Raw genomic sequence first — 13,154 nt, 5'->3', positions numbered from 1 at the left:
CGATGTATTCTGCTACATGTCTTTGGTGAAAATAACCCAAATTAGGATGTATTATTTAGTTTGTAGGAAAGTTATAGAGTTCACAATCTATGGGATATATCTGAATATTGATCAATCCTGAAGTACTGACGGCCAATCTAATTTCTTGAGGTCCAAGAATGTCAGAACAGTACAGATATCCCCCAAATGTCAGGTCAGTACAGATATCCCCCAAATGTCAGGTCAGTACAGATATCCCCCAAATGTCAGAACAGTACAGATATCCCCCAAATGTCAGGACAGTACAGATATCCCCCCAAATGTCAGAATAGTACAGATATCCCCCCAAATGTCAGAACAGTACAGATATCCCCCCAAATGTCAGGACAGTACAGATATCCCCCAAATGTCAGGACTGTACAGATATCCTCCAAATGTCAGGACAGTACAGATATCCCCCAAATGTCAGAACAGTACAGATATCCCCAAATGTCAGAACAGTACAGATATCCCCCAAATGTCAGGACAGTACAGATATCCCCCAAATGTCAGAACAGTACAGATATCCCCCAAATGTCAGGACAGTACAGATATCCCCAAATGTCAGAACAGTACAGATATCCCCCAAATGTCAGGACGGGACAGACAGTACAGATATCCCCCAAATGTCAGGACGGGACAGATATCCCCCAAATGTCAGGACGGGACAGATATCAGATATCCCCCAAATGTCAGGACGGTACAGATATCCCCCAAATGTCAGGACGGTACAGATATCCCCCAAATGTCAGAACGGTACAGATATCCCCCAAATGTCAGGACAGTACAGATATCCCGCAAATGACCCCTTTTTGCAGAGTAGACAGTCCGACATACTTCATAAGAGGAATGGCGAGTTTTTTGAAGTTGCAATTTTTTTTGTCATAATTTTTCGGAAAATGAAAAAATTAAAAAAATTATTTTCACTATTTTTTTTTTTTACATACTGTCACCAGTGCAGTACAGCGTCATCATATAACTGGCATGGTGGTGAACAGGGACACTGACTGGTGACAGTATGAAAATATATATATATATATATATATATATTTTTTTTTTTTATTATTATTTTAAATTTTTTATTAAGTTTTTTTTTTTTTTTTTTTAAGATTATTTTTTCATATTTCATTATGACCAAAGTAGTACAATGTTACCATAGTAACTTTGTACTACTTTGGGGAAGTGATCAGTATTTTTTTTTTTTTTTTTTTACACAATTTGCCTATAGCAAAGAATTACTTTGCTATAAGCAAGCATTTACCTGAATGACATCGATTCATTCAGGGTTTTTTTTTTTTTTTTTTGTGCTTAGCTGTGATTTGGCCACAGCTAATCACATGACATGTGCATGTGACCTGCTGTGACCATTCACAGCTAGGCACTAGTATACAATGGATGGCATGAATGAAGCCATCCATTGTATACAACTGTCATGTGACCTGCTGTGATTGGTCACAGCAGGTCACATGGTACCAGCAATGGGGGCCGGTACTCAGATCTGTCATTGGCCGTGTCCGAGGTACACGGCCAGTGACAGATCAGGCCGCTGCGCGGCTCTGCAACTCTGCGAACTGCGCATGTGCGGGAGTACGCCAAATGGCGTGCACCCGGAAAGGTGAAGCATTTTTGCCGCCGCCAAACGGCCATTGGCCGGGTGGCTAATGGTTAAAGGCTTTGGAAGCTTTCCTATAAAGTGTTTCAATTGAAAATAACGCCACTCATCCATTCTCGGAAAAACTTCTCCTTTTTTTTTCCAATTAATTAAGTGATCCTATTTCCTCCCCCACCATTATATCCCTTAATTGTGCATCTTCCTTCTTAATCCACTTCCCTGTGATACCCTCTTTACCCGGGGGGGGGGGGGGACTCTGTGAATTAAATTCCAATCTGTTTGTTTGTAATGCTAATGTCAGCTGTACACATCACAATCACATTCTGGAAGTGTTGATTATGTATTTTACCGGTCTGGCTGCACTCAGCTGGATGGGCTTATTAATTAAAGAGACCCTGTCCCCGGACCGATTTATTCCAACAACAACCAGCTTCCTATATATAACATATTTATTATTTATTTATTACAGGTACTTTTATAGCACCGTTATTCACACAGCACTTTACATATCTATACTGTACATTCACATCAGTCCCTGCTCTCAAGGAGCTTACAGTCTAAGGTCCCTAACGCATGTTCATACATACACATACTAGGGTCAATTTAGACAGGAGACAGTTAACCTACCAGCATGTCTTTGGAGTGTGGGATCAAACTGGAGTAACCAGAGAAAAACCCATGCAGGCACAGGGAGAATATGCAAACTCCAGGCAGATGGTGCCGTGGTTGGAATTTGAACCGATGACCCGAGTACTGCCAGGTGTAATTGCCAACCACTTAGACACTGCTTTTATTTCAAATATTTTTTACATGTGATTTCCCTGCAGTAGCTTTCCTTGTGAAGGCATCCAAACTCCCTGAGACTGCTGCTGGGTGCCGCCATCTTGGATGTAATGTCAGCGGCCCCAGTAGACTCACAGCTGTCAGTGAAGGGACCCTCTATAGGACGGGCCTTTAAACTTCAGTATGAGGGCCACATAGTATACTTTATAAATATTTGTGGGATGAAAAAACTTAATATAAAAAGTCCCCCTCTGCATCCAGCAGTGCCTATCAGAGTCCCTTCTAACACCCAGGAATACCCAGTTAAGTCCCAACTTACATCCAGGAATACCCAGTAAAGTCCCAACTTACATCCAGCAGTGCCCAGCAAAGTCCCCGCTTACATCCAGCAGTGCCCAGCAAAGTCCCCGCTTACATCCAGGAATACCCAGTAAAGTCCCAACTTACATCCAGGAATACCCAGTAAAGTCCCAACTTACATCCAGCAGTGCCCAGCAAAGTCCCCGCTTACATCCAGGAATACCCAGCAAAGTCCCCGCTTACATCTAGCAGTGCCCAGCAAAGTCCCCGCTTACATCTAGCAGTGCCCAGCAAAGTCCCCGCTTACATCCAGGAATACCCAGCAAAGTCCCCGCTTACATCCAGCAGTGCCCAGCAAAGTCCCCGCTTACATCCAGCAGTGCCTAGCAAAGTCCCCGCTTACATCCAGCAGTGCCCAGCAAAGTCCCCGCTTACATCCAGCAGTGCCCAGCAAAGTCCCCGCTTACATCCAGGAATACCCAGTAAAGTCCCAACTTACATCCAGCAGTGCCCAGCAAAGTCCTCGCTTACATCCAGCAGTGCCCAGCAAAGTCCCCGCTTACATCCAGCAGTGCCCAGCAAAGTCCCCGCTTACATCCAGGAAAACCCAGTAAAGTCCCCGCTTACATCCAGCAGTGCCCAGCAAAGTCCCCGCTTACATCCAGGAAAACCCAGTAAAGTCCCCGCTTACATCCAGGAAAACCCAGTAAAGTCCCCGCTTACATCCAGCAGTGCCCAGCAAAGTCCCGGCTTACATCCAGCAGTGCTTAGCAAAGTCCCCGCTTACATCCAGCAGTGCCCAGCAAAGTCCCCGCTTACATCCAGCAGTGCCCAGCAAAGTCCCCGCTTACATCCAGCAGTGCTCAGCAAAGTCCCCGCTTACATCCAGGAATACCTAGTAAAGTCCCCACTTACATCCAGCAATTCCCGACAAAGTCCCCGCTTACATCCAGCAGTGCTCAGCAAAGTCCCCGCTTACATCCAGGAATACCCAGCAAAGTCCCCGCTTACATCCAGCAGTGCCCAGCAAAGTCCCCGCTTACATCCAGGAATACCCAGCAAAGTCCCCGCTTACATCCAGCAGTGCTCAGCAAAGTCCCCGCTTACATCCAGCAGTGCCTAGCAAAGTCCCCGCTTACATCCAGCAGTGCCCAGCAAAGTCCCCGCTTACATCCAGCAGTGCCCAGCAAAGTCCCTGCTTACATCTAGCAGTGCCCAGCAAAGTCCCCGCTTACATCCAGCAGTGCCCAGCAAAGTCCCCGCTTACATCCAGCAGTGCCCAGCAAAGTCCCCTCTTACATCCAGCAGTGCTCAGCAAAGTCCCCGCTTACATCCAGCAGTGCTCAGCAAAGTCCCCGCTTACATCCAGCAGTGCTCAGCAAAGTCCCCGCTTACATCCAGCATATAAAAATCAGGTGTCCTGCCCTTCAAGACAGGAATGTGCTGTGTGGCAGAGCTATGTAAATCTCAGGACTGGATGAAAATGAAAGACAAATACTTTGGCAGGTAAATTGGCTCCCTGATGTGTATTTATCTGTTAGCCCCGAGTTCAGCTTTAAATGTCTCTCTGTAACTTTGAATGTATCACTGTGATGTGTATTGGATCATTAATCCAGGTTCTCTCCCTCCAGCCCAGGAGCTGCTGAGCGAGTGGCTGAGCAATAAGCTGAGGCTGGAGCTAGCCAATGAAGAAGATGAAGAGCCAAGTCACACCCCCGCAGAGCCCACAAAACCCCCTGCGCCAGAGTTCATAAAGTACAACAGGTTTGATGGTAAGAATTGTTGGATCTTCTCCAGCTGTTGAAGACACTAACTTGCAGTCTGTTTCCTTCCTGCAGCCGGCGGATGGAAATCACTTACAAGGGGCGATCGAGCCGCTCAGCCAAAGCAATTGTCTTCTCTGTTTATTCTGAAGACGTGCCAGTTGGATCTCAAGACTTCACATGTTGCCTGACTGAGGGGAGGGGGGCACAGCCTACTTACTGAGCGGCATACATAGAATCTGTTTGTATTAATTACTCGATATGTTATTATTATAATTTAATACAGGATTTATGGCGCCAACAGTTTGCTCAGCACTTTACAATATAACGGGTGACAATACAGCAACAATACAGTTCAATACAAGAGGGATAGGAGGGCCCTGATCCTGGGAGCTTACAATCTAGGAGGGAGGGGCTAGTAATACAAAAGGTAGTAACTGTGGGGGCTGGACTGGTTGGAAGAGTAGAAGATTCCATTATTAGCTGAGGACAGGATAGGCTTCCTTGAAGAGAGAGGTTTTCAGAGATCGCCTAAAAGTGAGCAGAGTAGGCGATAGTCTGATAAATTGGGGTAGAGAGTTCCAGAGGATGGGGGAAGCTCTGGAGAAGTCCTGGAGACGAGCATGGGAGGAGGAGCCAAGGGAGTTGGAGAGCAGGAGGTCTTGCGAAGAGCAGAGAGGACGGTTTGGGTGGTATTTGGAGACAAGATTGGTGATGTAATTTGGGGCGGAGTTATAAATGGATTTATATGTGATTGTTATTTTTTTGAATTTTATCCGTTGGGCAATGCAAAGCCAGTGGAGGGATTGGCAGAGAGGGGTGGAGGACACTGAGTGGAGGCCAGTGGAGGGATTGGCAGAGAGGGGTGGAGGACACTGAGTGGAGGCCAGTGGAGGGATTGGCAGAGAGGGGTGGAGGACACTGAGTGGAGGCCAGTGGAGGGATTGGCAGAGAGGGGTAGAGGACACTGAGTGGAGGCCAGTGGAGGGATTGGCAGAGAGGGGTGGAGACCAGTGGAGGGATTGGCAGAGAGGGGTGGAAGACACTGAATGGAGACCAGTGGAGGGATTGGCAGAGAGGGATGGAGGACACTGAATGGAGACCAATGGAGGGATTGGGAGAGAGGGGTGGAGGACACTGAGTGTGTTGGTATTGTTGAGCTTTGCTATTGTAAACTTCATATCTGAAGCACTTGCCATCTTTCAGTGAATTGGATACAGCTCTTGTTTCCTCACACAGGATTTGGTAGGATTGTAAATGCAGCACTTACTTGCTTGTAGTTTTCCTTTTTCCAGTGTCTGGAGCTGGGCCCATAACCTGTTGGTTATGTGTTAGAGAAGACACTGGTAGTGATGAGGCAGAATTCAGACTTTACTTGTGTGGCTTAAGTTGCAAACATACAGAGCACATTTCAGCAATGTATAACAGACATCTTACTTCCTGAAGATAGAGAGAAGAAGGAGGAAGAGGGAGAATCAACAAGTCTTACACATATGCACTAGTGACCTTAGTGTACAGCGCCATCTACTGGTCAAGTGATATTAGCACACAATACTATATAGTACATTATAGTACATGCTGTTGCATTCCCAACAGAGTGGAGACCAGTGGAGGGATTGGCAGAGAGGGGTGGAGGACACTGAGTGGAGGCCAGTGGAGGGATTGGCAGAGAGGGGTGGAGAACACTGAATGGAGACCAGTGGAGGGATTGGCAGAGAGGGGTGGAGAACACTGAATGGAGACCAGTGGAGGGATTGGCAGAGAGGGGTGGAGGACACTGAATGGAGACCAGTGGAGGGATTGGCAGAGAGGGGTGGAGTACACTGAGTGGAGGCCAGTGGAGGGATTGGCAGAGAGGGGTGGCTGATACAGAACGGTTGGTAAGGTGGATGAGTCTGGCAGCATGCTGTAGTTGTTGGAGACTGGGTACACCTTACATGACACTACTAGAAACCACTGCTATTACAGGCCCTGTACAAGCCAATGCCTCCACATTTGTGCTCCCTACAGGGTCAGAACAATGAGTGGTGCCATATTTGATATTTTTCTGAGCAAGATCTTTTAAAATAGACATAAAAAGAAAACAATGATGGCACAGAAAACAGTAATTCTAGTGTCAAAGAAAGCAAATCTAAGAACTTCTAGAAACCTAAAGATCATTTTTCCATCAATGGCTTAAGTAAAAGCTGAAACACAGAATAGAGTCTGCAGGAGCCTCAAGGACACGCAGTAGGTGCCAAAGAGCTGCTTGTGGCCCCTGAGTCACAGGTTGGGCACTAGTATCACAGACTTAGAGGATGAGTTATAAGGGAGAGAGGTTATCCCTGTCCACTCTAAGCTATACATTGCTAGGTAACGTCTGCATTTTGTGGCCCATTCATAAAATGGAAGCTGCGGTGTGGGCCTGCAATCTCCTCTATTTATTGGTGCAGAGAGAACTCCTGATTGAAGGAGAGGCCGATCACATGACTTTGACAGGGCACATGACTGGGCTTTCCTCTTGACTTTTTTTTTTAAATCTTAAGCAACCGTATGGCCACAATAAAATCATACTGCTTTTTTTTTTTTTTTCACATGGACCCCTAAATGTCACTTCTGCTCTCCCTTCTTCCTCGTTTATCTGCAGATCTCTACCAGTACCTTGAGCACGAGACGGAGGACACCAACACCCAGGACTTCCTGCAGAAGCTTCTCCAGAAGGAAGTGGTGGATTCTGGGATACTTGAGAACCTTCGAAGCGAGGAGGGGGAGAGGAAGGCCAAGCAGAGGGACCCCCGGGTCACCATGGAAGTGAGGCACCAGCAGGTGGGGTACAGAAACACAACACAAGGGAGTGTTTTAAACAACACAAACAGCGCAAAGAATTAAGTTCATGTATTACACCCCAAACAAATTTGATCGTAACATACAAAAAAAATAAAATAAAAATATAAATAAAATTAATATTATAGAGCAAAAGTCCCACTCCAAAATTAGGTGAAAACATATATATGTGAAAAAAAATCCTTAGAAAAACTCAACAAAGTCCTCTTTCCAAAGAAGTGTTCTTCCACCAAAAAGAGCGCTCAAACAATATATACCGCACTCACCAGATTAAGGGGAAAAAACGCCGTTTAGGTATTTTTGGGATCTTAGACCCAGTAAATATCTCTCCAAATCTCCACTCCACCAAGGAAAGCCAACCTCCAGTCTCCAGGACCACCAGACTCCACTCTCCAGAAATACTCAATAAAATGTAGGGAAAAATAGAATAACATGGCGTAATAATGCAACACTTGGTTAGATCAATAATCACATACCAAGCCACTCACATTCTTTAAGACAAAAATCAGCATTTTAATTGCATAAGATGAATCCACAATCGTCACAACACCAAGTGTAGTTTCCAGAGATCCCACAGTCAGCAGCAGGTGATTATTTTATAAAAAATAGTGCAGCGCTATAGGTATGATGTAGGTCAAAGCAAGATATATCTAAATCAGGGGTGGGCAAACTTTTTGACTTGAGGGCCGCAATGGGTTCATATATTGGACCCGGGGGCCGGACCAAGAGTAGATGAATGATGTGTATGTGTCATCCATAGTAAGTATAGTAATATTCCCCCATATTAAGCATAGTAATTAATCCCCCATATAGTAATTCATCCCCCATAGTAATTCATCCCCCATAATAATTCATCCCCCATAGTAATTCATCCCCCATAGTAATTCATCCCCCATAGTAATTCATCCCCCATATAGTAATTCATCCCCCATATAGTAATTCATCCCCCATAGTAATTCATCCCCCATATAGTAATTCATCCCTCATATAGTAATTCATCCCCCATATAGTAATTCATCCCCCATAGTAATTCATCCCCCATATAGTAATTCATCCCCCATATAGTAATTCATCCCCCATAGTAATTCATCCCCCATATAGTAATTCATCCCCCATAGTAATTCATCCCCCATATAGTAATTCATCCCCCATATAGTAATTCATCCCCCATATAGTAATTCATCCCCCATAGTAATTCATCCCCCATATAGTAATTCATCCCCCATATCAAGTCCCCCCTGTGTCAATTCACTTACCTTTGCTCCGCGCGTTCCTCTCGCCGTGTTCCCGCGCCGTTCCGGTGTAGCATGAAAATCTGTCTCCTATGAGGATCTGTCCCCCTCGACGTATCTGCGCATGTGCCAGTTTCAGGCATTAGCAGCCGATCGGCGATCTCCGGCACATGCGCAGATACGTCGAGGGGGACAGATCCTCATAGGAGACAGATTTTCATGCTACACCGGTCCCCTGACAGCCATCCTGACAGTATCACGCTCCACGGGCCGGATTAAAAGGTCCGCCGGGCCGTAGTTTGCCCATTGCTGATCTAAATGCACAATAGCACACAGGGTGGATTTGATTTAAATCAAACTGATTTAAATCACGATTTAAATCACTAGTCAGTAAGGCTGGATTTATATCCTAGTTTCCTACATAAAGACTAATTCTTGCTGGTATAACTTTAATATACAAGTAGATGAAGATTTTTAGAATAACAACTTTTCATATTAGTTTTTTTATCCCCAGTTTAATAGGTTAATCATTCATATTTGGACAACTTTTCTGTTGTACTTAGGAAGTAGAAAAATAATCATTACCTTAATAATAATTTAAATAGATTTATTCAACTGAAACAATAACATTCCAGCATATGTTATTTGCTTAAACATCCATGTTTGTTAACTAATTTGGCTAAACAAAATATACCGTATATACTCGAGTATAAGCCGAGTTTTTCAGCACATTTTTTGTGCTGAAAAATGGCCCCCTCGGCTTATACTCGAGTCAACGTCTCCAGGTGTGGGCGGGGTGACATGCCGTCCCTGTCATCTGGACACACCCCCGGGATCAATCCTCGCCGATGATTGGCCGCCGGAACTGTAGCTCAGGAGAGGCACACAGGCGCCCAATCACCGGCGAGGAGGTGGAGCTTGGAGAGGAGGAGCCGAGCGGCACCGCGAAGATCAAGCGAGTGAAGAGGAGGAGAGCGGCCGGAGAAGGAAGACATCTGACCGGTAAGTGTGTACCATGGGAGAGGGAGGGAGCGAGCGAGCCCAGGCTGGAGCAGGGGTCAGCAAGGTAAGTATCATTGGTGTCAGTGGGAGGAATAGTGCCCAATCATTGGTGTCACTAATACCAACGATGGGGCACTATTCCTCCCCCCACTGACACCAACGATGGGGCACTATTCCTCCCCCCACTGACACCAACGATGGGGCACTATTCCTCCCCCCACTGACACCAACGATGGGGCACTATTCCTCCCCCCACTGACACCAACGATGGGGCACAATTCCTCCCCCCACTGACACCAACGATGGGGCACAATTCCTCCCCCCACTGACACCAACGATGGGGCACTATTCCTCCCCCCACTGACACCAACGATGGGGCACTATTCCTCCCCCCACTGACACCAACGATGGGGCACTATTCCTCCCCCCACTGACACCAACGATGGGGCACTATTCCTCCCCCCACTGACACCAACGATGGGGCACTATTCCTCCCCCCACTGACACCAACGATGGGGCACTATTCCTCCCCCCACTGACACCAACGATGGGGCACTATTCCTCCCCCCACTGACACCAACGATGGGGCACTATTCCTCCCCCCACTGACACCAACGATGGGGCACTATTCCTCCCCCCACTGACACCAACGATGGGGCACTATTCCTCCCCCCACTGACACCAACGATGGGGCACTATTCCTCCCCCCACTGACACCAACGATGGGGCACTATTCCTCCCCCCACTGACACCACCGGCAATAGTTTTTCCCAGTTTTTTTGGTAAAATTAGGTACCTCGGCTTATACTCGAGTATATACGGTATATATTTTAAGAAACTTAGACTGTCAGCCCCTTCCTCCTCACACTTAGTTTCTTCTTGTGCAGATCTATTCCACTCCAAACAATCAGAAAAATATTGTTTCTATTCTATTCACTGAACTTCTTGAAACTTAGCACTGAAGGGGTTGATTCTGTATTCATAGGTTTGTAGAAGTTAGGATGAAGGTCTTTTTCTTAACTGTTCATGTTCTAACATTTTGCTGTGAAGAAGAGGCATGTGATCTCCGCTGAGTCCAATTCAGTTTTGAGAACTGCAAAAGTAATTCGAACATCTGTGATAATATCTTGTAGGCAGAGAAACTGCCCAATAATCTTACAAAAACCTCTGGAAGAGCATGACATTGTGAATGGATTCATGGAATTTATTTACCAAAAAAATTAAACATATACAGCCTTATTCTACATAATTAAAAAACAAATCTTTATTTCATGATGGAATAACCTTTGGATGGTAATATATTTTCCTCAAAAAGCATTTTATTCAAAAAAATCCGATTTAAATAAAAAAAAGATCGGATTTAAATCAAAAAAATCCGATTTTTTTGATTTTTTTAAAAAAAATCATTGATTTTTATCCACCCTGATAGCACATGTCAGTTAAAACAAGACTAGGAAAATATCAAAATATCTAAACGCATAATAACACATGCAATAAGTCCGTGTTTTCATAAGAGTCTTATAAAATGCTTTTCTTATAAAGCTGTGATGTTCCAAGTAATATAGGGGCATTGTGCACTCACCAGATGCACAATAAAATTGTGCATTGAACAAAAATCCACAGAAGCTTCCTTCAGGATCTGGTCTGGAATAGGGGAAGTTGTCCTCCCTCTGGATGATGGGTCTGGTCAGGGACACCTGGAATGAATCCTCCCTCTAGGTGGGTAGTGATGGTGAGAACCCTCAGGGTGGTAAGAAAAAGATTCAGTAGGCTGGAGGTCCTCTTAAGGGATAGATGGAAGTAGGTCTCCTGGGTGTAGGATCTCCCTTCTCCAGAATCCTTGAAGGTATTGGATCCAGCAGGAGCTATGAATAAATGACTCCACAAGGGGGAGTATAAAACGTACTCATAGTGTAGTAGTTAAGGATGTAAACATTTATTTATAAACCGTGGTAAGAACAAATATACAGTCAGGTCCATAAATATTGGGACATCGACACAATTCTAACATTTTTGGCTCTATACGCCACCACAATGGATTTGAAATGAAACGAACAAGATGCGCTTTAACTGCAGACTGTCAGCTTTAATTTGAGGGTATTTACATCCAAATCAGGTGAACGGTGTAGGAATTACAACAGTTTGCAAATGTGCCTCCCACTTGTTAAGGGACCAAAAGTAATGGGACAATTGGCTTCTCAGCTGTTCCATGGCCAGGTGTGTGTTATTCCCTCATTATCCCAATTACAATGAGCAGATAAAAGGTCCAGAGTTAATTTCAAGTGTGCTATTTGCATTTGGAATCTGTTGCTGTCAACTCTCAAGATGAGATCCAAAGAGCTGTCACTATCAGTGAAGCCATCATAAGGCTGAAAAAACAAAACAAACCCATCAGAGAGATAGCAAAAACATTAGGTGAGGCCAAAACAACTATTTGGAACATTCTTAAAAAGAAGGAACGCACCGGTGAGCTCAGCAACACCAAAAGACCCGGAAGACCACGGAAAACAACTGTGGTGGATGAGCGAAGAATTCTTTCCCTGGTGAAGAAAACACCCTTCACAACAGTTGGCCAGATCAAGAACACTCTCCAGGAGGTAGGTGTATGTGTGTCAAAGTCACCAATCAAGAGAAGACTTCACCAGAGTGAATAGAGAGGGTTCACCACAAGATGGAAACCATTGGTGAGCCTCAAAAACAGGAAGGCCAGATTAGAGTTTGCCAAACGACATGTAAAAAAGCCTTCACAGTTCTGGAACAACATCCTATGGACAGATGAGACCGACATCAACTTGTACCCGAGTGATGGGAAGAGAAGAGTATGGAGAAGGAAAGGAACTGCTCATGATCCTAAGCATACCACCTCATCAGTGATGCATGGTGGTGGTAGTGTCATGGCGTGGGCATGTATGGCTGCCAATGGAACTGCTTCTCTTGTATTTATTGATGATGTGACTGCTGACAGAAGCAGCCGGATGAATTGTGAAGTGTTTCGGGAATATTATCGGCTCATATTCAGCCAAATGCTTCACAACTCATTGGACGCTTCACAGTGCAGATGGACAATGACCCAAAGCAGACTGCAAAAGCAACCAAAGAGTTTTTTAAGGGAAAGAAGTGGAATGTTATGCAATGGCCAAGTCAATCACCTGACCTGAATCCGATTGAGCATTTCACTTGCTGAAGACAAAACTGAAGGGAAAATGCCCCAAGAACAAGCAGGAACTGAAGACAGTTGCAGTAGAGGCCTGGCAGAGCATCACCAGGGATGAAACCCAGCGTCTGGTGATGTCTATGCGTTCCAGACTTCAGGCTGTAATTGACTGCAAAGGATTTGCAACCAAGTATTAAAAAGTGAAAGTTTGATTTATGATTATTATTCTGTCCCATTACTTTTGGTCCCTTAACAAGTGGGAGGCACATATGTAAACTTTTGTAATTCCTACACAGTTCACCTGATTTGGATGTAACTACCCACAAATTAAAGCTGACAGTCTGCAGTTAAAGCACATCTTGTTCGTTTCATTTCAAATCCATTGTGGTGGTGTATAGAGCTAAAAATTTTAGAATTGTGTCGATGTCCCAATATTTATGGAGCTGACTGTATATCTTGCTTTGACC

At 45.0% G+C, this 13,154-nt stretch overlaps 1 protein-coding gene across 1 annotated transcript in view; it reads left to right on the top strand.

Moving 5' to 3' along the window:
* Positions 1–13,154, top strand: part of CCDC191 (coiled-coil domain containing 191) — an 81,787-nt gene that overhangs the window by 10,673 nt on the left and 57,960 nt on the right. The window contains exons 4-5 of the mRNA XM_089670757.1: positions 4,345–4,485; positions 7,103–7,281. Of these exons, the coding sequence (XP_089526883.1) occupies positions 4,345–4,485; positions 7,103–7,281 (320 nt within the window). The remainder of the gene's footprint in view (positions 1–4,344; positions 4,486–7,102; positions 7,282–13,154) is intronic.

This window comes from Staurois parvus, unplaced genomic scaffold, assembly GCF_062004578.1.
Source record: "Staurois parvus isolate SC_StPar_1 unplaced genomic scaffold, SC_StPar_1.0 ptg000095l, whole genome shotgun sequence".
Lineage (NCBI taxonomy): Eukaryota > Metazoa > Chordata > Amphibia > Anura > Ranidae > Staurois > Staurois parvus.
This window is presented reverse-complemented; position numbering and strand designations above follow the sequence as displayed.